This window comes from Nuphar pumila, chromosome 7 (genome assembly GCF_984573655.1).
Source record: "Nuphar pumila chromosome 7, dmNupPumi1.hap1.1, whole genome shotgun sequence".
NCBI classification, from domain to species: Eukaryota; Viridiplantae; Streptophyta; class Magnoliopsida; order Nymphaeales; family Nymphaeaceae; genus Nuphar; species Nuphar pumila.
In genome coordinates, this window is record NC_143255.1 from 124,214,196 (window position 1) to 124,239,696 (window position 25,501).

The window sequence follows — 25,501 nt, forward strand, 5'->3', positions numbered from 1 at the left end:
ATGGTAACTTACACATTCCTATAACTAAGGTAATTAACCATTTCATTTAAGATATGTCTGAGAGAGAGAGAGAGAGAGAGAGAGAGAGAGAGAGAGAGAGAGGTCTGCGTGCATGGGCAATCCCTGTTAATTATCATGCTTTGAAAGCTTTTGTTAAACACTGAAAGAACTCCAATTTTTTTTTTTTTAATAATCTTTCATTTTCCAAAGATACCTGAGATTTTTTTTTGGCTGAAGATACCTGGGATTTTCCTAATAAATCCGCTTACTTTTACATCTTTTGAAAAGCCCTTGCAAAACTATTGCAAAACTGATATTTATGACTGACGTGTAAGTTGTCTGTGCACCAACACACTTGCATAGTTGCACACGTTATCTTCAATTTTCCCTGATATGATTATGCATGTCATCCAGCCTGTGTAATCATTTATTATCATTCATTGTGGTTCATGCTTGGTACTTTTCCACAGTGACTTGTTGCAAATTCATTTGTCACAACCTGCATTTGTCACCAGTTCTATGAACCTTATGATGGCCAATGTTTATCTGTGTTATCTGCAAATTATGAGCGTCAAAACTGCAATATTCCTTGCAGGGCAGCATTCATGTGTGGGCGAGAACCTAATTTTGAGCTATCAGAAGAAGAGAAGAACGAATTGCGCAGTTTTGATTGGGAGGGTTTCTTAGCAATGACACGGAGTGCCATCACTAACAAAAGTATGCAGTTTCTATTTCTCTCCCTTTTTATGGGGGTTCTCTTGCTTGCTTGGTGGAATGCAACTAATTCCACTGCACACACACACATGCATGCTTTCCGAGGTTATCCAAATTTACTTTCGGTATCTTATGTGAGTTCTATTTAACAAAATGAGTTAAAATTTTGTCTAATTTTAGAGCACCAAAAAAGGATGGAAGCCGGGAGACGGAAGAAGAATGGTAGCCAGATGAATTCAGTTGACAATAAAGCCAACCAAGCGTTACTGGGTTTAGCAGCCTCATCAGAAGTGGATGCTGAAACTTCAAACTCTTGACTCTTTTAAAATGTTCAGGTTAGTTCATGGATGTTGTCTCCATGCCTTGTTAATTCGTTCTTATAACGGCCCCTATTAGGGCAAAATGGTGGTTAACCATGTCAACATTCATTAATTAATATGATCTTATTTTCCTTCTAGAGTAATAAAATTTATTAATGCCTTGTACAGCCTATGGGTCTATCTTCATTATGTTTTTCTGTTCTGTTTGTGAGAAGCTGCAGCCTCTCCGTCCCAATGGTTTCCCATTTTTGTGCCCCCCACATCACAACTCGTGGGAAAGTGCCCCTATTTCGTACGAAAGGGGCTGGAACAAAACACCCGGGGAAAATATTACAACGTTCAGCCATATGTGTGGCGTGACTTACGCACGAAAGGTTACAAAGTTGTAGGGAAAGTGGTGCATTTTGGGGAAAGTGCTCGAAGGAGTGGAGAATTCGAAATTAAAGCTTCACGAGTTTTTGGCTGCCGATATTTATCAATAAAACGTTTTGTCATTATTGATGCAGTCAATTGTTAACTTACCTTCACACCTCCCAACTCCCCAAAAAGAAAGGGGAAAATTGTAAAAGAAACAGTGTAAAGTTTGAGTCAGGGTTGGGCCATCCTTAAGCCCAGTCTCCCAAACAGTCCTTAGATGTAACCTGTTTAAATTTGTAAGCTGATCTGACCCACAATCTGGGTCTATGGCTAACGTAATTGCGTGGGACAGATGAGACAACTAGACAAGGACCGGAACACGATGTTTTATCATCAATGTAACAGTGACAACTCACAAATAATGGCGATAAAACCTATCCCCAAATAAAAAATGTGATAGGTGGCACAGTTTCAATGTCGACCTGATACGATCTTCGAAAGGTTTTGATATGAAAATGCCTTTTATTTTTTAAAAATAACCTGATTTTAATGTGATATTATCATGATATTAACACTTTTTTTTTCCGGTTTTCACGGGTTGAGGCATTCTCAATTAGGGCTGTGAAACGAACTGATCAACTTGCGGTCTACTATTTCCATCGGCTAAGGTATGCTCGATTAGGTCCAAAAAATGACCCAAACAACTTGTGGTTTTATTCATTATGAGCTTGTTGGTGCTTGATTTGTGCAGTTGGCTAGTCGAGTCATGAGCAGCTTGTTAGCAAAATTGTGCACGAATCTTGGATTTTTTAAAGAACGTATCAAGAGAGAATTTAATTTGGTTAGACAATACGTGGTTGGTGCAGTTGGCTAGTCAAGTCATGTGCAGCTCGTTTAGCTTAACAAGTTGAAGAAGAATGTATGGTGTTTGGCCAACCTTAACTTGTTTAGATAAAACATATAGAGCTAATGAATTGTTGCTTAACAAGTAGAAGAAGAATGTGTGTGGTGTTTGGCTCAGCTTGGCTTGTTTAGATAAAACATATACAGAGGTAAGGAATTGTTGCCAACTGGGGCATCATTGACTAAGATAAATGATATCCAAAATGAAAAATGATCGCACTGTCCTTCCAAATTGGCACGTTTCTTCAAATACCTAGCAATTCGACAAATTTTTCTGCATATTCAAAATTTTAATTATCAAAAGTTTAAGATATTTTTACTCCTCCAAAAATATAGCATGACATTCATAACTCTTACTTGATAATGTTGTTACTGTGTCATTTTTTCATGAAAGACGTTCGCAAATGTGTGAGGACATTCTCGTGCAAATGTCAAGATATTCAGCCTTTAGCGATGCTTTTGATGAACCGTTAAAACCGATTGAAAAAATAATGGATGCATCCCTGGAGAAGCTTTTAGCAGTGTTTTGAAGCACCACTAAAACATCATTTTTTTTCTAAGTTTTAAAGCGCTTTTGTGTGCTGACCGTCCATTGATCAATGTGCGTGCATTCCGTTTAGGTAGCTATGGATTAAGCATAGCCACATTTGAGAATGTCCTCACATTCACATGTGAATGTTTTCATACATTACGAATGTCGTAAAAAAAAATGACACAAGCCAGAGGACATTTGTGCAACGTTGTATTGTATTTGCGAATGACCTCCTCTCTTTGCCATTTTTTTTTATAAAGGTTCGCATATTTTTGAGATATTTGCAAGAGTTGCGAAGGTTGTACTGTATTTATAGAGAGGTAAAAATGTTTTAAAAAACTAGAAATTAAAATTTTGAATATACAAGAGATTTTGTCAAATTGCTAGGTATTTCGATATTAGGATCATTTTCCATATCCAAAATAGCACGCCTATCACTTGGCTGCAAGGCAATGCTGCCTGGACCTTTAGATTCTAATAGTCATCGTGTCACTTTCTATCCTTTCATTAATCGACAAACATGGCCATACGTGATAGCAATCATTCGGTGGGCTTACTTTCAGAAAAAAAAAGTAGCAGATGTGGTTTCTTCAAGTAATAAATAAAAAAATACCAACGGGGCTCGCTTGTCTGGCAGGAGCAGTTAGTTCACGTCACCTTGTGTAGGGACGTTGCAAGTTCGAACCCCATGGTATGGTTGTATAACTGGTAGGACCGTAGGAGTCTGCCTAACCCCAGCTTTCTCTGTAAAAAAAAAGGTAATAAATAAAAAAACAAAAAATGCCACCTCTCACCTGGTAGCACAATGTCTGAAACCATATTAATGGTTTCTCTTTATTTAAAAAAAAAAAAGCAAGAGAAGTGGAATAGAAAAATTGTGTTGGCCATTGATGGCCCCAATCTAGGTTAGGTAAATTGGACAAAAAAGCATTCAAGCAGCCTTGGTGCCGTTCATCGTCAACATGAACGATGCTAAAAAATCCATCATCAAACTGATGGTGTTGAGAGCAAATGTCAACCGTCAATTTCCTAACGGTTGATGCTGTTCGAAAAGACCTGTGGGACCCATCTAAGGGGGGGGGGGGGGGGGGGGCTTCAGTTTAATGGTATTTTTGGGTTCGTTCATCTTGGCAATGAACGGCATCCAAGGCTTGTTGACACTTTTCCGTCCGTGGGGAGCTCTTTGCTACTAAACCCAGAGCAGAATAGCCCCAAAATCTGCATAAAAGACGATCCACTTTCTCAAAAGGCCAGAGAAACCCTCCCTCCCTTCTTCTTCTTCTTGTTCACGCTTCTGCTGTTCTACGCCTATTTGGTTTCATTCCCTTTGTGGGTATCAAAGATAAATGAGTACCCTCCCTTCGTCATGCCTCTGAGAAGGAAGAAATGGAGTGAGGAGGAAGAACGGACCCTCATAGACAAGTACGCCGAGATGCATGCCGACGGAACACTGGGTAGGATGAAGACCAGGGAGAAAAGGTTCAGACCCATCGCTTTCCATGTGAATATGGCGCACCATGCCCATGACCCAATTGCCTTCCCCTGGCAGTGGACATGGAAGGATGTGTCCACGAAGGTGCAGAACATGAGGCATCAGTACTTGGGTGTCAAGCAGAAGATCAAGAAGAGCATGACAGCTTCTGATCAGGGCACCGCCGCCACCGGGCACAAAGAGTATGATTGGGTGGATGGCCTAACCCACTGGCCCAATTTTCTCAGATACAAGGATGTGTTTGGGGATGTGGTTCCAGGGCTTGATGATTCTGTTGATGGGGCAAATCCCAGGAGCTCTGGTCCGATGAATGATCGAATTCGTCAGGGGGCGGCGAGCTCGCAGATGGATGATTTGGGATCTTCCTTGGATGCGGATTTATTGCAGCATGGTATCAGGGGGATTGATTGTGGGAATGGGTTGTTGGGGTTGGGAATGGGGTTTAAGTGTGATGGTGAGGATGGAAACCAGTTGAAGGAAGACGGGGAGGCGTTCGAGTTCGATGATTCTATGCCCGTGGATGCGGGGAAGAAGAGGAAGAGATTGGTGAGGAGAAATGGTGAGGGCGGGAAGGTGGGTGGGCTGGTCGAGCAGCGAGTGTGGGAGTTCTTGGCGAACCAAATTGCGCAATTGAGAGAGCGCGAAGTGCCGTTGGAGGACCGGGGATGCGAGAGAGAGCGGACGAGGCAAAGGAGGGAGCAATTCAGGGCAGAATTGGAGGGGGAAGGGGAGAGGGATTTGGAAGAGTGTGAGGAGGAGAGAGGGGAGAGGGATCAGATCAAGGAGAAATCAAGGCAGGAGAGAGTTCGAGATTGGGAGGCATTGGAGAAGGAGAGCGCAGAAAGAGAAAGGAGGAGGAGACAAGAGGATTTGGTCAGGGAGAGGGAGTGGGAGGAGAGGATGGAGAAAAGGAGATTGGAGTGGAAGAAGAGGATGGATGATATGTTGGCCCAGCACCGTGCAGATATGGCGCAACTTCATGCCCGGATAGTGCAGGATCAGCAAAATATTATGAACCAGTTACTTGGTCTTCTCTCGCAGTGGACTGGGCATTCAACTGGCTTGCCGGATCATCCTAGTGCTGGAAATCCTTATCTGTCTCAGATGATTCAGAGTTTTCATCATGTCAATGGGATCATTCCTGGAGAAAATAGAATTGTCGGGGATAACCATGATGATCAGTTCATAGTTGATGCCTGATTTTTTGTTCTTTCATTTCTTGATGCCATAGGCCTTCTGATACAAGAAGCAGCTGGTGCTTATCAAACAGCCATGGCAATTCAAAGATACGGAACGACAGGTTCTGCGCACTGTAATTCAAAGATACAGAATGTCTGAAGAGTAAAAAACTAAAAGTATTTGGATACGTTGTAAACTTTTCAGTAATTCACAAGGAATGCTTAAGAAAAATATGTTAATGTCATTCACTATTAATGCTGCCTCGAAATATTTTTTGTTTCATATTATGTGTAATAATGAATAAAAGCATGTCTTCTTTTTGTGTGTGTTTGGTTTTCTCTGAGAACATTCGCTCGTGCTGCTTCAAAACTCCTTTTATTTCATATGATGTGCAATGCTGAACAAAAGTGAATATCTTTTTATTTGAGTGCCTGATTTTTTTGGAGAAGGGAGAAGATTTTCTTCACTTCTTTATTTATGCTGATTAGATCTCTTAACCTGTTCCAGCCATAGTTGTTAAACCCGGCGAGTCGACTTGGGAATCGCCTGAGTCGACTCGGATCGGAGCCCAAATGGGTCACAGATTCAGGTTCCTGATCCTAATGCCTATTATAAACTTTTTATCATGCATTTTATGATTTTAATGCACAATTTTTATACGAAGGCACTTGTTATGAAGAATCTAATACCGTGCAATGAAAAATGTTAATGATCATGTATAGTTATATGTTTCTGTAGTTTAACTGCTGACATATTACAGCTTGAAGTTTAGTTTAAATATAGTCCTAACTCGTCCGAGTCATTGAGTCAACCCGCTGACTCACGAGTTAAGGGTTGGGCGATCCGAGCCCGAGTCACAAGTTTGCCAACTATGGTTCCAGCTATGCTAAAAAAAAACTTTTTCTCCAAGGAATATGCATATTGAGGGTTAAATTTGCTGAAATATGCTGATTGGTCTATACGTGGGTGGTATCATATATTTCATGGAGGCTTAATCTTAAAATTCTTTTCATTCAAGTATCTGTCTGCTGGATGCTTGCTCATGTTTTCCCTTTTCTTCTTACATCTTTAGGGTTGTGAATCTTGTCTGTTTTTTTGTGGGCATCTATTTTCAGATGCCATTGATGTCAAATAATTTAGAGAAGTATATGATAGCAAAGAAGGAAGCTAAAAAAGTTGTTCGAAACGCGAGGGCTAAGGTATATAAGGAGGTTTATGACAAGTTGGATACCAAAGAAGGCGAGAAGGATATTTATAGGCTTGCAAAGATGAGAGATAGGAAATCGAAGGATTTGGGTATGGTTAGATGTATCAAAGATGAAACGCAAAGGGTTTTAGTCAAAGATGAGGAGATTAAGGAGAGATGGAAAGATTATTTTGATAAGCTATTTAATGATAGTCATGCTCAAGATCTTGGAGACTTCTCCATTCCTTTTCATGAGATAAATCGTGACTTCATGCGCAAGATTCAAAAGAAAGAAATTGCAGAGGCTTTGAAGAAAATGAAATCAAGAAGGGCAGTTGGCCCAGATGGTATACCTATCGAGGCTTGGAAATGCTTGGGAGAGAAAGGTTTAGAATGGTTGACAAATCTTTTTAACTTGATTTGGCGAACAAATAAGATGCCTAATGAGTGGAGGAAGAGTACTTTGGTGCCTTTATATAAGAATAAGGGTGATATACAAGATTGCACAAACTATCGTGGTATAAAACTCATGAGTCATACTATGAAACTTTGGGAGAGGGTGATTGAGTCTAGGTTGAGGAAGGTTGTCATGATATCGGAGAATCAATTTGGTTTTATGCCTGGAAGATCAACTATGGAAGCTATACATCTTCTTAGACAACTTATTGAAAGATATAGAGAGAGGAACAAAGATTTGCATATGGTTTTTATTGATTTAGAGAAGGCATACGATAGAGTACCTAGGGACGTTCTCTGGTGGACAATGATGAAGAAAGGTGTTTCTCTCAAGTACATTAGTATAATTAAAGATATGTATGAAGGAGTAGTAAACAATGTCCGCACTTGTGGAGGGGTGACAACCAATTTTCCGATAACGACTGGGTTACATCAAGGATCTGCTTTAAGCCCTTTCCTATTTGCGATAGTGATGGATGAGCTTACGAGATCAATTCAAGAAAATGTACCGTGGTGTATGTTGTTTGCTGATGATATTGTTTTGATTGATGAGTCTAGAGCTGGGGTTAATGCTAAGTTAGAATTATGGAGACAGACATTGGAAGCTAGAGGTTTTAAGTTGAGTAAGAGTAAGACTGAATATATGGAATGTCGGTTTAGTAAGCAACAAAGTAGTGATGGGAGTGTAGTGAAGCTTGGTGAGCAAGATATACCGGTGAATGATTATTTCAAATATTTGGGATCCATCATTCAAAAGTATGGAGAAATTGATGGAGATGTAAATCATAGGATAAAGGTTGGGTGGATGAAATGGAAAAGTGCTACTGGAGTGCTGTGCGATCGTAGAATGCCATTGCGGTTGAAGGGAAAGTTTTATAGGACGACTATTAGACCCGCTTTACTATATGGTACGGAATGTTGGGCTGCCAAGAGACATCATATTCAAAATATGAGTGTAGCTGAGATGCGGATGCTTAGATGGATGTGTGGAAATACAATAAAAGATAAGATTCGGAACGAAGAGATACGTAAGAAGGTAGGTGTTGCACCCATTGAAAATAAGATGCGAGAGAATCGTTTACGGTGGTTTGGACATATTCGGCGAAGGCCTAATGATGCTCCAGTTAGAAGGTTGGAGAAATGGGAAAATATATTAGTTAAAAGAGGTCGGGGTAGGCCTAGGAAGACTTGGATGGAGATGATAGGAAAGGATATGAATGCTTTGAACCTCACCGAGGACATGGCGTTGGATAGAAATGATTGGAGGAAAAGGATTCATGTGGAAGACCCAAAATGAATTTCTTTTTTGGTTCATATCGCTGACCCCAATTGTTTTGGGATGAAGGCGTAGTTGTTGTTGTTGTTGTATTGATGTCAAATAATTTGTGGACCATTTAACTCTTTCCCAAGCATTCATCGGCTGGACAATTGCCTGTCTTGTTTTTCCTTGCTTTTTTCTTTCTCTTTCATTTTGTAATTTCAGTTCCCTGTTTCTCCTTTCTGCTACAAAATTTATTTTTTTCCCAGTTTCAGTTGATGTTGTGTGTAGAGCTCCAGGTGACTCTTTTTGCTTCAAATTATGATGCTGCAAGTATGAGTTGGACTGGTAGGTATGGCAAGATGCCTACGTGCAACCTTCCATCTTGGTTGAGTTGTTGAGAAATAGTCCAATTAGGTGTCTGTCCAAAATGGGTTCTGAACAGATGGTCTGGCAGAAGCATGAGCATCTACCATGCTCAGTTCTATGCATTCTTGCATTGCCAAGTTTTTTACCCAAGGAAACCGAACTTGTACACTTGGTTCTTAGCAGCTAGGAGCTAGAGTGGAATAGGAGCAGATCTGGATTCAAGAAAAGGAGATTTCATGATAGTATAGAAAATGCTAAGCAACATGTATTATGCTCCTGACGGGCATCATTTGATATTAAATGCTGTTGCTGATCTTCTTGATCCCAATGTTTCTTCATCAACAAAAGATATCTTCATTTCATGAGTATATGTTGTATGTGCTGAAGGAGGCATTAAACTTGGTTGCAGGGCTTACTAAATTTCATCTATGCAAGTAAAGTCTTTACTTTATAGATGGTGGTATTTCAATGAGAAAAATTTGTTATCCCACATACTTGGCCCACATGCTACTACCGTGCCATGTGATTTCTTAGTTATTTATAAGGTCTGCTTAAAGGATCTTCAGATCTAAGTTTTATAAGAAAGCACTCTCTCTGCAGCAGAGTCAAGCTAGACGAATTGTTTACAAACATAAATTGGGTTAGGTTTCCGGTAGTGAGAGGCCAGCCACATGTGGTGAACTTAGTTTCTCAGGAGAAGTCCTTGTCTAGGTTCACTGCCAATGTAGAATATGGAGTTGTAATCGTCACTTTTTATGAGTTGATTTGTTCAATATATTGTGACAGATATCACCAAATTTTTTAATATATTGGAATATTATCATGATAATGTAACAATATTTTTATTACTTATTTTCTATAAAACATGTTTTAAAATATGATTTTTCTTCATCCATATTTTGTTTATATTCTAAAAACTCTCAATTTTTGCATATGATATATGTTATGTTCCTGTTTTAATTCCAAGTCATGTTGTCACCTTTGTAATGGGATGTTGAAATCTTGAAGAATATGTTAAGTATGGAACAAATGTTTATCATTCAAATCCTTTGTGCTTGTACTCTGGTGGTTCTGTATCTCTGTGCAAGATATGGGGTACTCATTTCTGAAACAAAGAGAAGAATGATGAGATAAAACCTAGCAGATGAATGGATGTATTTATTTGGTGAATGAGTGCCTTTTCTAGGTTATAAATGCAGCAGTCATCCAAGGACTCGGATGTAACTCAATTCCTGCAACACAGGGGATGCCACCCCTGAGATGAAGAGCAATTCTCCATAAATTGGACAATATACTTATGAAAGGGGGAAAATACCTTTTATATATGGCTGATATTTGCCTTGGATGTTAGCAGGGAAAGTGCCATGCTTTACATAAGGGAGAATGACATGATCTTTGAAGTTTTTTTTTTCAGTTCAACTGATCATTTGCTTTTTATAGTTTAGTACTATGTAGCAAAACAAAGAACAGTAGCGATGAGGGGGAAGGGCCCCCGCAGGACTCCATTCTTATAGCAGCGAAGCCTGCCTTCCATGTTGGAGACTTCCCCGTCATCGTATTAGTCGGCATGATGGGAGCCGGCACCGCGTATTAGTTTCGTACCTTTTTTTGGGATTAGGTGTGGTTCCCTTAGCATAGCCAAAAAAAACTTCACTGCTGACAAAGATAGTGTGCGTGGGTTTGGAGTAACGGCAATAGGTTTTTCTTTAGCAGAAGTTTGTAGAAATATGAAATAACTTTATTTGGCATTGAAAATTTAATGGATCTCTTTTAAGAAAGAAAATTATTGCATGAATGCCCCCACAAACTTCTGCAGCATTGTGTAAAGGTGTAGCAGCTTGTCTGGTAGGAGCAGCTAGTGCAACTGCGTCACCTTTGTGTTGGGACGTTGCACCTTCAAAACCCAATGCTATAGTTGTATAGCTGGTAGAAAAAAAACCTCTCCTAAAAGGATCACTCTTGGTTAATTTCTTGAACGCATCTAACATAGGACATATTATCTCTGCAATGCTTACATTTTTTTAATTTTCATTCTTCTTGATCATATTTTTGCTAATAATATTAATTTATTGATTTTTCCTATATTTTGCTAAACAAAATGTGAGAAATATAACAATTTTGAATTCTCACGAGAAGTTAACTGCTGATTTATTGCCATTTTAAACTTTTGTCACCAAGTTCAAATATGATCTAGCCCGTTTACACACATAAGTGTTTTTACCCGACTAAATTGGGTATGCTTTTTAACCTGTCAAAATCAAGCCTGGACCAAGTCTGATAACCCCCAGAACCAATAAGGATGCCTTAAGGTTGGATCTGGATCTAGAGCTCAGTAGATCCATCCCTGCATATGACATGTTTATGGCCCAATACATCATGTTGCCCCGAGGGGTTTGGTGCAGTAAAAGGGGCCTTGGCTACTAGACAGGTGATCAGGGTTCCATTCCCATGAGCATCCCTTTGCTGAGGACAAGAAATAAGCCCTTGTTCAGCGAAGCTTGGCCACTCCCTGAGGGCAAAGGGGTGTGCCACGGGTTTGCACTGTCAAGACAGCAACCATAAGAAAAGTAGGCTGAGTCTGCTCGATTATTTTCAGAGTTTTCCAGTTCTTAATGAAAAAACATCATGGCTTTTGTTGGTCAAGTGTTTGTCCACTGGAACCAAGGGGGCTCCTCTTGTCTGGTGGGAACAGCTAGTGCACGTCACCTTGTGTTGGGACGTTGCATGTTCAAAACCCAAAGATATAGTTGTATAACTGGTAGGGGTCCGCCTAATAGGCTAATCCCAGCTTGCCTTTAAAAAAAAAAAAGTGTTCGTCCAGGTGTAACTGTGGTAGTTAAGAAAGGGAAGGCCTCGAAGGCCATCTTTTTTTTGGAATAGTAGGAAAAATCCCATTGGCGAGCGTATATTGGCTGACCTCCAGTTGGTAAAACATTTGAGAGGTCTCCTCCTCTGCCGACCGAAGAGTACACCCAGCGATTGGGTGTCACTGTTTAAGGATCCAAGGAGACATGTCATCCCCAGATCAGACGTCGGAGAGGAGACGACCCAGAAACTCATCATCACTAGGTTGGGAGAAGCGTATCTTTGTGCCCACCCTTCTTGCAGGTAACCATCTTTGAACTGTTTGTATATAGCTTTGCCTTCGAAATCACGAGATGGGTATCTCTGAAAACATTGCCTTGCAATCTAGCGTGGTAGAACTGAGCTCTCTGCCTGTTGATAAATCGTTGGTCGTGCGTGATTCTGTTCATTTTTCGGCAAATTCCCCAAATAGTTTCATTTTCGTCTTTTTTGAATCTGTAGGTGTTATTGGTGGAGGAGTCGGGCTTTTATCTAAACGTAGAGAGGCCTTTGGGGTTGCCAATCTGTGTACATCATATGCTGCTAACTTTTCTATTGTGACCGGATGCTATTGTGGTGATTCCCCTAAACCAATTTTAGAGTTCTGTTCCATCCCAATTTTTAATTCCTTTTTTGTTATTTTTCTTTCTTACAGTATTTTTGATGTTTCTGGTTTGTTCCTTATTACTGCTTATCCATCTAAATTTGCTTTGGTTTCAGCCTCTTTTTGGGTGCGTTTGTACAAAGCCTCAAAGTTAGAAGCCTTTGCGATTCATTTTTTACACTTTTTTCAGTTTATCTCGCCTTCATCCATCCTGTTATGATGAAATTAGGTTAATCAATGATATAAGCGAAAGGTTAGGGGAAGTAATTATGGCGGATGATTGGTGGGAATAAAGTAGCTACTGTCATGATGAAATTAGAATAAGAAATGTCTCAATGAGATGTTAAGAGGAAGAAAATGTATTTGGAATACGATGGGTGGGGGGAGAAAATACCATCCGATATGTGAAGCTAGGTTGAAACTTCACAAATTGTTTGATTATAGTACTTGAGAGAAATATTTCTTGCCCCTTGAAGAAGAGGTTACAAGGCTAGAAACATGACAGTAGGAATAGGATGAATTCGTCGGTGAATTATATTAACTTTACATTTGTTTTGGTTCAATCTGACGGCTAATTGGTCCCTTTAGCTCTATGGCTTTCTGCATTTATGTCCAGTAGAGTGACATAACAGGAACAACTAGCAGCCGTATTGTATAAAGAGGCATCCTATATTTGTGACCATTAGGGGGAGTTATAGTGAGTGCAGAGTGGTTGCATCTTTCATCGAGTTTGTGCTGCTATATACCACTTGCATGGCTGTATCTAAAGGGAGATCCTCTTGTAGGCCAATATTTAAATGGCTAGGAGCTGAACTCCATTATGTTGATTCCTGTTGACCTAGGGTTTTCGCCACAGTAGGGATTTTTTTTTCTTATGTTTTACAATTTCTTGGGACTTGTTTATACTTCATATATTTCCTTATCCCTTTCTTTGACAAAGTTTCCTTTTTGGTCGGTCAGAAAAACAAATTGAAGATATGAGAGATCCACCATGATTCCTTACCCTTAAACAACCCTCGTCCTTTACATGTTTGAGGGAGATGAGGTAACAGTGTGACAAGCCATTTATCATCATAATAGTCGATGTGCATTGCATATGCAGCTTAGGCACCTAACCATAGTCACAAATATCGGTATCGGCTATATCTTGGTGAGGCTATTTCTTGCGATATTATAGGTTTGGTGATAAATCTCGAAAAAATCTCGGGGCTTAAAAAATATAAAAAATAACAAAAATAAGTAAGAAAATTTCATATTTAGATAAAAAATACATAAAAAAATAAGTAAAAAATGTAAAAGAAAGAAGAAAAACATATTTAAAATGTAAAAAAAAAAAAAAACAGTAAAACTAATTGACACTATCGGGATAATATCACGAGAATATCACGATATTATCAAATTGGCGATGTTTTCAAAATATCATGATATTTTACCTATATTATCGCTTGCTGAATTTAGAGCGATAATATCACGATATTTTCAAAATATCGCCGATATCTGTGACTATGATCCTAACAGACTGAGAAATTTGAACCTTGTTCTTGTTGTTCACCACTGATCTTTCTCTAGCAAAGCTGTATTCAGAGGGACATCCTCTTGTAGCTAATATTAAATGGTTAATAGTTGGCATCCTTGTTTTGGTTCCTGTCCACTTGGATTAGGGGCTTTCACCAGACTGCCAAGTCTTGTATCATCTTGTGCCTTGTTTTTAGCTTGTTTTATTGAGTTTCTCAATTTCTTCACCTTTTTTTATCATCCTTGAGCTTCTTTCTTTGACATCTTAAAATATAAAGAAACAAAATACAATATATGTCCACTGTGATCCCCTCCTGCTGAAATTTCTTGTCCTTAAAGTATGTTTGGATTCCCTTTAACATTGTCATGAACACCTGACCAGTGACCAGAAGTACAAGGGAGCCTTAAAATAATGCCCTAGATAAATTTTTCAGTGAAACTGAGGCATAATTTTCATCGAATTGCAATGGAGGATCTCTCACAGTAGCCAATCTCTGTAAGCTCTCATAAAGCATTCCTGGTTCATGAAAAGGAGATGCCACTTTTACTTAATTGTTGAGAAGATTAGCCCTGGTTTCATTCTGGTATATTATGTCTTTTCCAGGTCTTCTTTTACTTTCAGATAATAACAAGTACATACATTGTTAAAGAGATACCACCTTTACTTAATTATTGAGAAGATTGGTGATTTTACTCACTGTCAAGCTTCCATCTTTGAGGGTTGTTTGATTTAGAGCCATAGGTTCATCCACTTGTGTATACAACTGTTGCTCAAAATGCTTAATTATCCAAGGGTCTCCACATGAATCATATTATGTTCAAACATTTTGCATTCATTTCCTTTGCAGTAAATGCAGATTTTCTGGTCTTCTGATCATTTCGACTATTTGTGTAGTTCGTCCAGTTCCTTTTTTGTCATTGAATGTTGTATGAGCAGGGGCACAGGAGCTTACTAGAGAGCTTCAAGCTTCTGAGAATGGAGATCTTGTGAACTCTGTGATGGGAGGAATATCTAGTGGGGCTTTTCTTGGCCGCCTTCAAGGTCAGGTTTCTTTACTGTTGCTTCTCTTTTGACCACTTGAGATAGATGAAGTTAACTTGTTCATATAGCATTTACCACGGCGCCTGAAACATCTCCATCCTAGAAATACTCGCACGTTTAAATTTAGTAGAGGTTCTTTTTTACTCGAGTTATTTGGTACCTATTTGTGGTTATCATCTCAATGCTTAATGTTATGGCCAGCATTTCAGATGGCCAGCTTGGTGCAGTTCGATATGCCATCCTATTTGCATGCACTGGGACTGCATTAGATTATGCAGTTTTGCGGATGAAGCCTCTCATGGATAGCACTAGAGATCCTGTCTCTGAAGAGGATTCCAAGCAAAAGAGTGAGAAGAGTTGGAGTTGGCCTGAATGGGCACCAATCCAAGTTTTCGATGAAGTTGCAACAAAGGAGCAAGAGAAACAATTGTATGCACAACAGCTCGCGAATGCCCAATGCCATATGAAACTGGACAAAAAGGAGTGCCTGGATAGCTGATTGTGGTCATACACGATTATATATACGTCCGATTCTTCCGTGATTGACTTAACTAGGAGGTGTGTGTGTGTATGGAGAGAGAGAGAGAGAGAGAGAGAGAGAGAGAGAGAGAGAGAGAGAGAGAGAGAGAGAGAGAGAGAGAGAGGATCAACATTATCACTCATGAAGATCAACAAAATGTTGAACCCATGAACCGAACAAAATAGAAAACAAAACTAAAATATAGAAAACCAAAAGCTAAAGAAAAAGAAACTAGAGAGAGAGAGAGAGAGAGAGAGAGAGAGAGAGAGAGAGAGAGAGAGAGCACCATCTGCAATTTTGGACCCTTTTTTAATTTCCGTTGTGTATTTGTGTTTTAGGAAGATTCCCTTCCTAGCTTCAATAGAGTTCCTTTGGACAATCAAGGATAAAAGTATGCTAGAAGTCACCTTTTGATTCCATCCCCTACTCTGACATTAGGGATGTCAATGAATCTGATTATATTTAATATCAGACCGAATTAGTATATGTTTAGTTGCATTTTGGTAATCCAAAACCATATCTGATTATAATTGGATGCGGATAAGGTTTTGATTTTTGCTACAGAATCCAACAAATATTTGATTGATGAATATCTGAATCCATTTACATGTAAAAAAGCAGATCTGGTAAGAATTTTTTACCATCTGAATCCGAACTTGATTTCCCCTGGCTGATTCTTGCTATTCTATAAGGTGCCCACTTGAAAATCTGGATTTGCTGGGTTGCTGTTCAGGGGGTGTTTGCCTCGTGCAGAAGGTAGCATGGAGACTCCTCTCGGACTTTGCTTCTGCAGATTTGGGAGGAGGTCTCGTGGCAAGGAAAGTGTCTCCTCTTTTCTAACTGGTTTGCATGGGGCCTGCAGAAAGCGAACTATTTTGCAGAAATGACACTGTTTCTACGCCATGCAAATGCACCATCACTCGCTTATGTTGGTTTCCCCCAACATCAACAAGCATACTCTTGGGAACTTACCGCAACACACTTCACATATTCAACCCAAATTTTGAATTGCAGGAAAGTTCACATCCTCCTATTTTTAGATCTGTTTTGATCTACTTAGTACAAAAAAATCCTCTGTTTGGAAACTGAAAGTTGGAGAGAATTTATGCATTTGCAAAAGTGTTAGCTGCCAAATCCACTCTTTAGTACAAATATAAAGAGGAGAGGGTCTTACTTCTCCCAAATGCATAAACTCCCATTCCAGCTACCGGTTTCCAAACGCCCACCACCAAGGTAGCTTGACCATGTATCTACCAAATGCATAAAATCTCATCCTAGACGTCAGTTTTCAAACAGAGTAGGGTGCGTTTGGGTGCCACAAAAGCTAGAGGGTTCTCACAGAAATGCACCAAAAATAATGTGTTCCCATAGACTGTTTTGCATCAACACAAGGGTCGTTTACCTGGCAGAAGGTGTAAGAGTCAACCCCCAGGAGTGACAATCAAATCACTTCTTCACCGTTCATTGATTCATCTCACAGGGGCCTCATGGCCTTTGTGCAGATTGTAGACGGTGAGGATGCCAAATCACTTTCCTAAAAGTGATTTGTCAGATCACCTGATCTGCTCTCGAGCTGGAAGGAACCCTTCATTTGTTTCATATGAAAATTTAAGAATACCACGGTCATGAGGGGAGCAAGGAGAAGGAGAAAAAGCTCATTCGATGACCGTTGGGTTCTTGCCCCGATGGTGTTGCGTGTCCCGCCCTTTTTGCGTTAACGGAGTTGCGACGTTAACAGTTTAAAAAAAAAAAGTAAAAAATTCGACGAACCCTCCTTTTGGGTCTCTCTCTCTCTCTCTTCGTTTCCCACCTTCGCCATTAGGGTTTCGAAGAGAGCCCCTTACCGCAGCCTCTCTCTCTCTCTCTCTCCATTTCGGGGATCGTCGTCCTTGTGTCAAGCAGAGTTGGAGGGCTCGCAGGTATGGATCCCTCCTCCTCCTCTCTTTGGCCATGGGCGACCCTTTCCGGCTAATATCCCTTCTTTATATCATCCGAAGGGGATGCCATAAAAAGGGCAGCTGGTGGGCCTTTTCCGGCCATCGCCCGGCCATCTCTGTTCTCTATCAGGAGTTTTTGTGCTTTTTCGTGATTTTGGATACTCGTCTCACTAGCGTATCTTTACATCATGCCTGCGAAATATGTTTATGTTCCATTGTATTGTCTCTTCTGCTGATGCAAATCAGACTTTTGATGTTATGATTATTTATGCTGAAATAGAACAGGATCATGCATCTTTACGTAGGAGAAAAACTTTAATTATGATGTATACTTGTGAGTTTCTAAGAAATTAAGAATCAGTTATATCCATGTTTGGTTTATGCTAGTTACTAAATGTTGCTGCAGTGTTACAGTTGAACTGCTATAGCTCTCAATGCCTTCCCTTCTCAATTTATCTACGAACGACAGTGCAACTTTTGAGAGAAAGAAACTACATTGATCAATGAGATGGTATTCCCCCATCAAATGCTTACTGTCTGCTTTGATAAGCAAGGATAACTAAATATTGAATTTCATTGCTCTTTTCATGGTTGCTGTCATGTTTAGGGCATGAGGGGTACCTGACTACCTGTGGATCTGCATTTTATTTGCTAAGATTTGATGCACGTTGTGGTGAACAATTAAGGCATCAAATTCTTTTATCCATGATAGTTTTTGGATATTGAATGGATAACAAGTGAAAGAAAATAAAGGAACTAAACTATTTTGTATGGTACGTGGAGATAGGATTGATGCTTGTTTCAACTTCATGGATATAGTAGAACTCATGGAACCTTCATGATGCAATGGTCCATGGGCACTGCATGCAGGACAGCTAAGGTTATTTCATGGCATAGTAGACTAGATGTCATGCATGGGTTGAAGAGAAGAGTCCGAGAAGGACTAAGTTTCCATTTTTTCGCATTCACAGCTGCTCTTGCCCATATCTGCTTCCTATATTTACTGCTAGTGAATCCACATTCCTCTATTCTCGCTTGTGCAAAGTACTAAATTTTAAACTGCACATGCAGCACATGTTTGTATGCGTTCATGCATGTGTCTCTGTTTAACTTATGCATATTTGTTTGAGATATTTATGCATGCTTACATCAGACAAGTGAAAGAATGATAAAATGCCCGCTTGTCCTTTTAAGCAGGACCAATTTAGAACTTAAGTTGCCATTCAGATCAACCTAGAAAAGATGATCCTAATTGGGCAAAACTACCAAAAGAGTTTGTTAATGTGGACCACAACAAACTAAATTTTGGATACATTATTGTATTTTAACCATATCTTGCAATCTGAGATGACTCATGCTTTTTTGGTCCAACTTAGTGTGCATATGGGGGTTCTCTTGACCAAAGGAGATTTTGGTTTATCTCTTTTATTTACGTGCTTGTACATGCACATTGGCATAATATATTATGATGTTCAATTTTATATCAATTTACTAATGATGTCTGTCCTCTTTTCAATAATTATGTCAGAACACTGCGTAACACTGTATCCAATACAACTGTCTTTTCAGAAAATGGCTTCTCCTAATGCAGAAAAAAGTAGTCATTGCACTGAAGGTGGGACTGCTATATCAAGAAATGTTCATGTATCCACAAAAGTTGCACTTGTGGGAAGTAGTTGCATTCCAGAGATTGGTATGGAGTTTGATGACGATGAGAGTGCATATAATTTTTATAATTTATATGCAAAAAATCAAGGTTTCAGTGTTCGAAGGCAGAGCTTTTGTAAGAACAAGAACGGAGTAGTGACACGTAAGGAATTCACATGTAGTAGGGAAGGCTTTAATGCTAAAGAGAAAGATGGCAACAGAAACAAGATGAGAGCAGACACAAGATGTGGTTGTACTGCAAAACTGGTTGTTAAAAAAGGGAAGAATGAAAAGTTTTTTGTGTCTACTTTTCAGCCTACCCATAACCATGCACTCGTTACTCCAAGGAAAGCCTCTTACTTAAGGTCTCATCGGACAATGGGAAAACCTCACAAGCTTTTTGCAGATATGGTTGATAGTGCTGACATAGCACCTACTGCAAAAATGAGGTGTTTAGAAAAAGAAGATGGAGGAAGCACAAACCTAACTTTTTTGCCTATGGTTTTCAAAAACTATTTGAGGACAAAACGGTCAATCAATCCCAAAATTGGAGAAGCTGGAGCTGTAATGCAATATCTTAGAGACAAAGCAACAATTGATCCATCATTTTTTAATTCAACACAGTTGGATTGTGATGATAAGATCACAAACTTTTTTTGGGCAGATGCAAAGTCAAGATTGGACTTTGATTGTTTTGGAGACGTTATTTGTTTTGATACCACATTCAATGTAAACAATCAAAATAGGCCATTTGCACTTTTTGTTGGTATAAACCATCACAAAAAAACAGTTGCGTTTGGAGCTGCAGTAATGTATGATCAGACAGTTGAGTCTTTTGAGTGGGTATTTGAAACATTTCAAAGGGCTATGAAAGGGCGATGCCCAAAAGTGATATTAACAGACGAGGATCAAGCAATTGCAAGTGCACTAAGGAAAGTGTGGTCAGATACACATCATAAGTTATGTGTGTGGCATATGTATCAAAATGCAGCTAAACACTTGGGTCACATATACAATAGTGAACCTGGCTTCAAAGACGATTTTGGCAAGTGTATATTTGCATGTGACGATGATGTAAGTTTTTTGCATTCATGGCAAACAATGTTAGAGAAGTATGATCTTTTAGATAATGATTGGTTGACAAAGGCTTTCAAGAATAGAGAAAAGTGGGCTTTAGCATATGATCGTGATCATTTTTGTGCTGATATGATTTCAACACAAAGGTGCGAAAGTATGAATGCTACATTGAAAAAGTTATTGACTTCAAATGTTGATCTCTTACATTTTCTTGAACGGTACGACACATTGGTGGAAAACAAGAGGTTTGCTGAATTACAAGAAGATATCAAAGCAAATCAAAGTACGCCAATCATGTTGTATTGTAACTTGCTCAAGGAAGCTGCAATGGTCTACACGCCCACTGTTATTGAGTGGATAAGGAAGGAGACAAGTTTTAGTATGGATTGTAACTTTAGTTCCATTGGCACAGAGGGAACAATTCATAAATATACAGTAATTTGTCATAAAAGTGTGAAAGAATATCTTGTTTCACTTGATTTATCCATAAATTCAATTACCTGCAGTTGTAAGAAATTTGAATTTTGTGGTATTTTGTGTCGCCATGCAATTAAAATACTAGATATTATGGGCATTAAGTATATTCCTGAACAATATATTTTGAAAAGGTGGACAAAGGATGCTAAAAGTGGAGTAGCTTGAGCTCATTGTAGAAGGTTGGATGGTGTTGATGAAAAAGCAACAATTGCATTTCGGTATAATCTTTTGAGTAATTCTTTTATTAAAATTGCAGCAAAGGCTTCAGAGAGTGAGGAAACATATCAATATATTGAAAAACAACAGTTGATCATGTTGAGTGAAATGGAGAAAATGTTAAAGAACAAAGTTAGTGAGGTGCATCAAAGCATTGAAGTTAGAGCCCCAAGTGAAGTCATGGACAATATGGAGAATGAGTTGCAGTCTCCTTTGTTTGCTCAACAATCATGTACATTTGAAGATGTTATATATGACAGTTCTGAAGTGAATGTGGTTGAGTATGAAAAGGCAAACTCAATCAAGGATAGTGGTGTAAAGAAGAGGAAGACACATGATAAAAGCACTCGTAGGGTGCAAAAGTGCACTTAGAAAAGGAAAGAGAAAAAGAAGGCTACAAAAGAATGTGACATTTGGCAACAGACAAGAGCAAGTTTTAGTCAATTCACAAGTAAGTTCATTTTCATGTGACATTGAGAATAGATGAATAAATGTTTTGCTTAAGTTGTCTATTGAATATTTTTTGTAATATTTGTTTTTTTAATTGCAATGTCTCAAATCTTTTTTTTGTTATGTAGGAAACGGTGATGCCATGGATTGATCCACCTCTGTGCCAGATGAACAATGTCCATGGCGGTCCCGCTCCCTTTTTTAGTTTTCTTCAATCTGATCCTAGTGCACCGACTTGTACACAGTTAATGGTAATATCTTTATCATTATCTTTAATAAGAGAGGTTTACATTATTCTTTTGAATATTGATTTTGTACATTATGTATAGATGCAATTTCAAGAACAAAAAAAAACCATGATCAATGTACTCTTGGTATGACTATTTTCCCAAGGTAGATATGCAAGTAACAAAACCCATTTTTTCTTGTTCTAATTCATACAAGGCGATTCATGATTTATAGAAACCATTCATGATTCATAATTTATACAGGTTTCCAACATGGAGTCAGATTCTACTTTCCTGTTGTTTGATGCAATTGTTGATTAGAAAAAAAAAAGTTTGATCTTGTCGACATAATCCCTACTTACGGTAAAACTTCATATTTGCATGATTCATTTTCTCTTTTTCATTAAACTCGATCAGAAATACTGTCCAGGACCAGGTATATGTGGTAGTAGTGGTGATAGGGTGGTAATGGTGATGGGGTGATGATGGTGATGGTGTTGGTCCATTAATCCTTAGGAAAAGCTGAATTTTTGCTTTTCTTTTTCTCCAACAGTCCTTTCTTTGCATAGAATGTTCATTTTGGAATTTCAATGCATCTTTTCTATATTTTCTTATATAATGGTGCAAAATGATATGGTGGTCCAACATTACTTGTCATATGAATGATATGGTTTATTACTTTTCATTCTCTTTTAAAACTGTTAAAAATGTATTTCATGGCAAAATAACATATTTTGCTGGATTTGAAAGCTATGGTATGTAGAAAGGTGGTGAAAGTTGCTGTGGTATGTGGCCTAATTGCTTCATGCAGCTATTCTCATGTATGAAAATTTCATTATATCTAGTTAGCATTTAGTGGGTATTATCCAGAGTTACCAGTCGAGGAAGCGGGAAGCGAGGCACTTTAAAAAATTTAGGAAGTGGGGAAGCATGGGACTACTTAGAAGAAAATTCCGAACCATCTCGGAAGCGACCTAGGAAGCGAACCGGAAGCGAGGGGGAAGCGAAAAAATAAAAAAAATGGGGAAGCGAGGGGGAAGCGCGCTTCCCATAAATGGGAAGCGCACTCCCAAAAAAGGGGATGCTTCCCCTCACGCTTTGGAAGCGCGACATTTCGCGCTTCCGAAGCGCGCTTCGGGGAAGCGCGCTTCCCCTTTTACCTAGGCGCTTCTGGTAACTCTGGTATTATCTAATTGTTTTTCTGGCCATGTCTTGTAGGAGAAAGGGTCCCATCAATGGGGAGCTGGTATGGTGAGTGGATTTTACTCTTAAGGCCAACTCAACTCTCCCTAAAATGAAGATTTTAAGGATTTTGGCTAACAGCTTTTACTGTCTTGCTAATTGGATCATCAAATTTTGTAATTTACATGTTTTTCTTTGTAATCATCTTTTGCTTTTGCATGGGCTAGGGGATAACTTATTCTTGAAGGATAAGCATCCAAACTGGACCCCACCACTGGAGTATTGGGCTTGTAATATTACTGATTTTCATTATTAATGCTTAATGAATGGTGAATGTCATCCTTTCTAAGTAGATGCACTTCATACATGTTTTCTTTCATCCTTAGTAAATAAATGGTGAGTGTCATCCTTTTCTTCTAGTAGAAGAGGAGAGACTTGGGCATGATGTGTTTGGTTTTCACATGTGATCAGGAAAACAGGGCGCTGGGGAGCCAGGTAGCACCTGGATCTTGCCCCTACTGTGGTGGTCAGATCAGGCGTTTGTTTGCCTTACAAGTGAAAGGATTATGGTACTTTTTTTTTTCATTTTCCTATGTGCATGTACAGGTTTTAGATACAAGTCTTTTAAGCGCTTCTAATTCTTGAGTTTGTGGGGCACCAATGTCACATTCTTTGTGGGGTACTAATCGAATATTTTAACAAAAGATTTATGTCTACCATATCAACAACCTATGTTATTTATAACATCCTTTTGTTCTTTGTTTCCCTTTGTAGTTGTTGGATCAACACCACCTCATGTTGGTTTTTTTCTCTTTTTTCATTTTTTTTTAGACAGAGAAAGCTGGGGTTAGGCAGAACCCTAACAGTTATACAACCATACCATTTGGGGTTCGAACTTGCAACGTCCCAACACAAGGTGACGAGCATTAACTGCTCCTGCCAGACAAGCGGAGCCCTGTTGTTGGTATTTTCTCTTTTTTTTTAGTTTTTTTTTTGTAACAAGGAGAAACCATCTGCAATTAAAAGTATGTATCATGTAAGTACCAGTGTGATTGATGAGATATCTCAAATTTAAGCGTTTCTTAGGCACACATATAAGCTTTGCAGCATTCCATGGTGTATCTCGTGAACTGTCAGCATCCAGAACTGGGGAAAATCTCACTTTCACAAGGAGTTGCGACGGTGCCATCAGTATCTTGTTTGAACAGTCTTCTAGATATTCATGATATTAATGAAAGGGGAAAATTTGCGATTGCTGGGTTGTGTTTTTTTTTGGATTTATAACCAGAAGAAACCACACCCGGCACAAAGACCTAGTCGTGCATAAAACTCCGAGGTTAGGACCCCTGCCCACAGGGCCTATGCTATGTATTGGCTTGCGCAGAGGAGCGACGCCCATGGGGATCGAACCTTGACTGCCCGTCTAGCAGCCAAGGCCCCATGAAAGCTGTTAACTTTCTTTATATTAGGATATTGGTATCTCAGCAAGATAGTCCAATAATGATTTGAATGGGTCAAATCCCCTTCTAGGAAACCAAAATCAACTTACACGGTTATAGGAAAAACATTATTAAAAATAATAAAGCGAAGGTGCTAAATGTTTCTTCAGATTTCTCGTTGGTGGTCTCATATATTATGGCTGGCTGTAAATGATATTACATATCATCCTGACCCTGATATTCCTGCACTCTGTTTTTGTCAGGGCGCGTCTAGGAATTGCTACAGAGAAAGATAAGGGTTGACCAATGAGCTTTTCACAATGAAGACTGAATTATGAAAGTGATCAGTTTTTATTTAATTTCAACTAGACACGTTCAGGAACCTTTCTGTTTGAATGGGAGAAATGACCTTCAGACAACTTATAATTGGTTCCCAAGCTGTTCAGGCTCAAAGAAATGGCACAAGATATGGAGATGGTGGCCTTGCGCCGCATGGTTGTATGGGAAGAAAGGAATGGAAGACTGTTTAGGGGGTGTCACCTGTGATGCAGGAGAAGACCTGGGTCCATAAAGATCCATTTGGATCAAATTTAGTTTAGAGTTTTTATTTGGGTTTTTTTAGAATTGGAATTTATGTAATGGATCTATCTCAGATCCAAAGTAAACCTAGGGTTTATTGTGTTTCTCTGTAAATACTCATTATAGGAATTTTTGAGAGGGTAGAGAGTTGAATGCTTAAAAACTTGCTATTTTATTGAATTTTATGCAATTTTTATTTTTTCCTGCTTTTCTTTGGATTTCGTGCATAGGAGTCAGGTAACATAGTTTTCTCATAAATCAAGCACTCTCGGTTTACACCACCACCCATCTTGGCAACCTGGCTCATCAAATCAAATGGGATGTTCTCTTTGCAATAAAGGCGGTGTGGCCCAATGAGGGTTCGACCTAGATTCAAAAACATGTGGACCACCCTCTATTTACTGAATCTGAACATGCGACTTGCTGACTTGTGCGTGCTGTTATGATAATCTTGTAGCGCTATTCTAAATGGTTTTTAGGATACCTCATCCTCTAATATTGTACTATGCTGTTATTTCAATAAATTCTTTTCTCTCTTCTCGAAAAAAATGGGAGTTTAACGTCAGGCATTAATTGGAGTTTTATTGTCATTTAAGTTGGGATGAAAAACAAAGTCGACTTGCTGGAAGAAGACTGTCTATGCTATTGTTTAGACAAAAAATTTCGTGTTTTGATCAAGTTTTGTGTCTTGTGCTCATGCACACAGACGGAGAAAGATAAAGAGAGGTAAGCTACTTATGTCATAAATGTTAGAGGGATACCTAGAAAAGAAAGGAAAGGAAATCTCATGTAACACATGCCAACTTTAATACCTTGAGTTCTTTTCCAGCCATATCCAACTTCTATAGGCCAGAAAATAGATAGATCCTACCAGCCAATCCTCAAACATTGAAATTGACAATAAAGCAACTAGGGTTGACAGAACAACCCTTTAACTCAAATCTCAATCCAGGGCACCTGGTCACTTCACCACTTTTTA

At 39.0% G+C, this 25,501-nt stretch overlaps 3 protein-coding genes across 7 annotated transcripts in view; all 3 read left to right on the plus strand.

Annotated features, from left to right (window-relative positions):
- LOC149833317 (ethylene-responsive transcription factor-like protein At4g13040) overlaps positions 1–1,201 on the plus strand; it is a 42,310-nt gene extending 41,109 nt beyond the window's left edge. For all 3 annotated transcript variants that reach the window (XM_090012792.1, XM_090012794.1, XM_090012793.1), the window contains exons 6-7: positions 596–717; positions 895–1,201. In XM_090012792.1, the coding sequence (XP_089868918.1) occupies positions 596–717; positions 895–1,031 (259 nt within the window). In that variant the 3' untranslated portion in view covers positions 1,032–1,201. The remainder of the gene's footprint in view (positions 1–595; positions 718–894) is intronic.
- A 10,576-nt stretch (positions 1,202–11,777) lies between these two features.
- Positions 11,778–21,663, plus strand: LOC149833318 (uncharacterized). Of its 3 annotated transcripts, XR_016433155.1 has the most exons (5): positions 11,778–11,874; positions 12,073–12,186; positions 14,667–14,771; positions 20,686–21,096; positions 21,224–21,663. XR_016433155.1 is itself a non-coding variant. In XM_090012795.1 (4 exons), exons 1-4 carry the CDS (start codon positions 11,778–11,780, stop codon positions 15,268–15,270), a joined length of 606 nt encoding a protein of 201 aa, XP_089868921.1. In that variant the 3' UTR covers positions 15,271–15,322. The 3 variants fall into 3 exon arrangements, 2 of the variants coding, with proteins under 2 accessions (XP_089868921.1, XP_089868923.1); XM_090012795.1 differs by lacking the exons at positions 20,686–21,096; positions 21,224–21,663 and adding an exon at positions 14,981–15,322; XM_090012797.1 differs by lacking the exons at positions 20,686–21,096; positions 21,224–21,663 and adding an exon at positions 15,050–15,322.
- On the plus strand, positions 17,277–20,594 carry LOC149833319 (protein FAR1-RELATED SEQUENCE 5-like). Its single transcript, XM_090011812.1, has 2 exons — positions 17,277–17,739; positions 18,798–20,594. Exons 1-2 carry the CDS (start codon positions 17,737–17,739, stop codon positions 20,592–20,594), a joined length of 1,800 nt encoding a protein of 599 aa, XP_089867938.1. The 5' UTR covers positions 17,277–17,736.
- Positions 21,664–25,501: the final 3,838 nt, after the last annotated feature.

Coding starts and splice junctions, on each gene's coding strand:
- LOC149833318 (XM_090012795.1), top strand. CDS start 11,778: ATGTCATCCCCAGATCAGACGTCGGAGAGGAGACGACCCAGAAACTCA. Junction 12,187..14,666: donor TGTGACCGGATGCTATTGTG/GTGATTCCCCTA, acceptor TTGTATGAGCAG/GGGCACAGGAGCTTACTAGA. Junction 14,772..14,980: donor TTTTCTTGGCCGCCTTCAAG/GTCAGGTTTCTT, acceptor CCAGCATTTCAG/ATGGCCAGCTTGGTGCAGTT.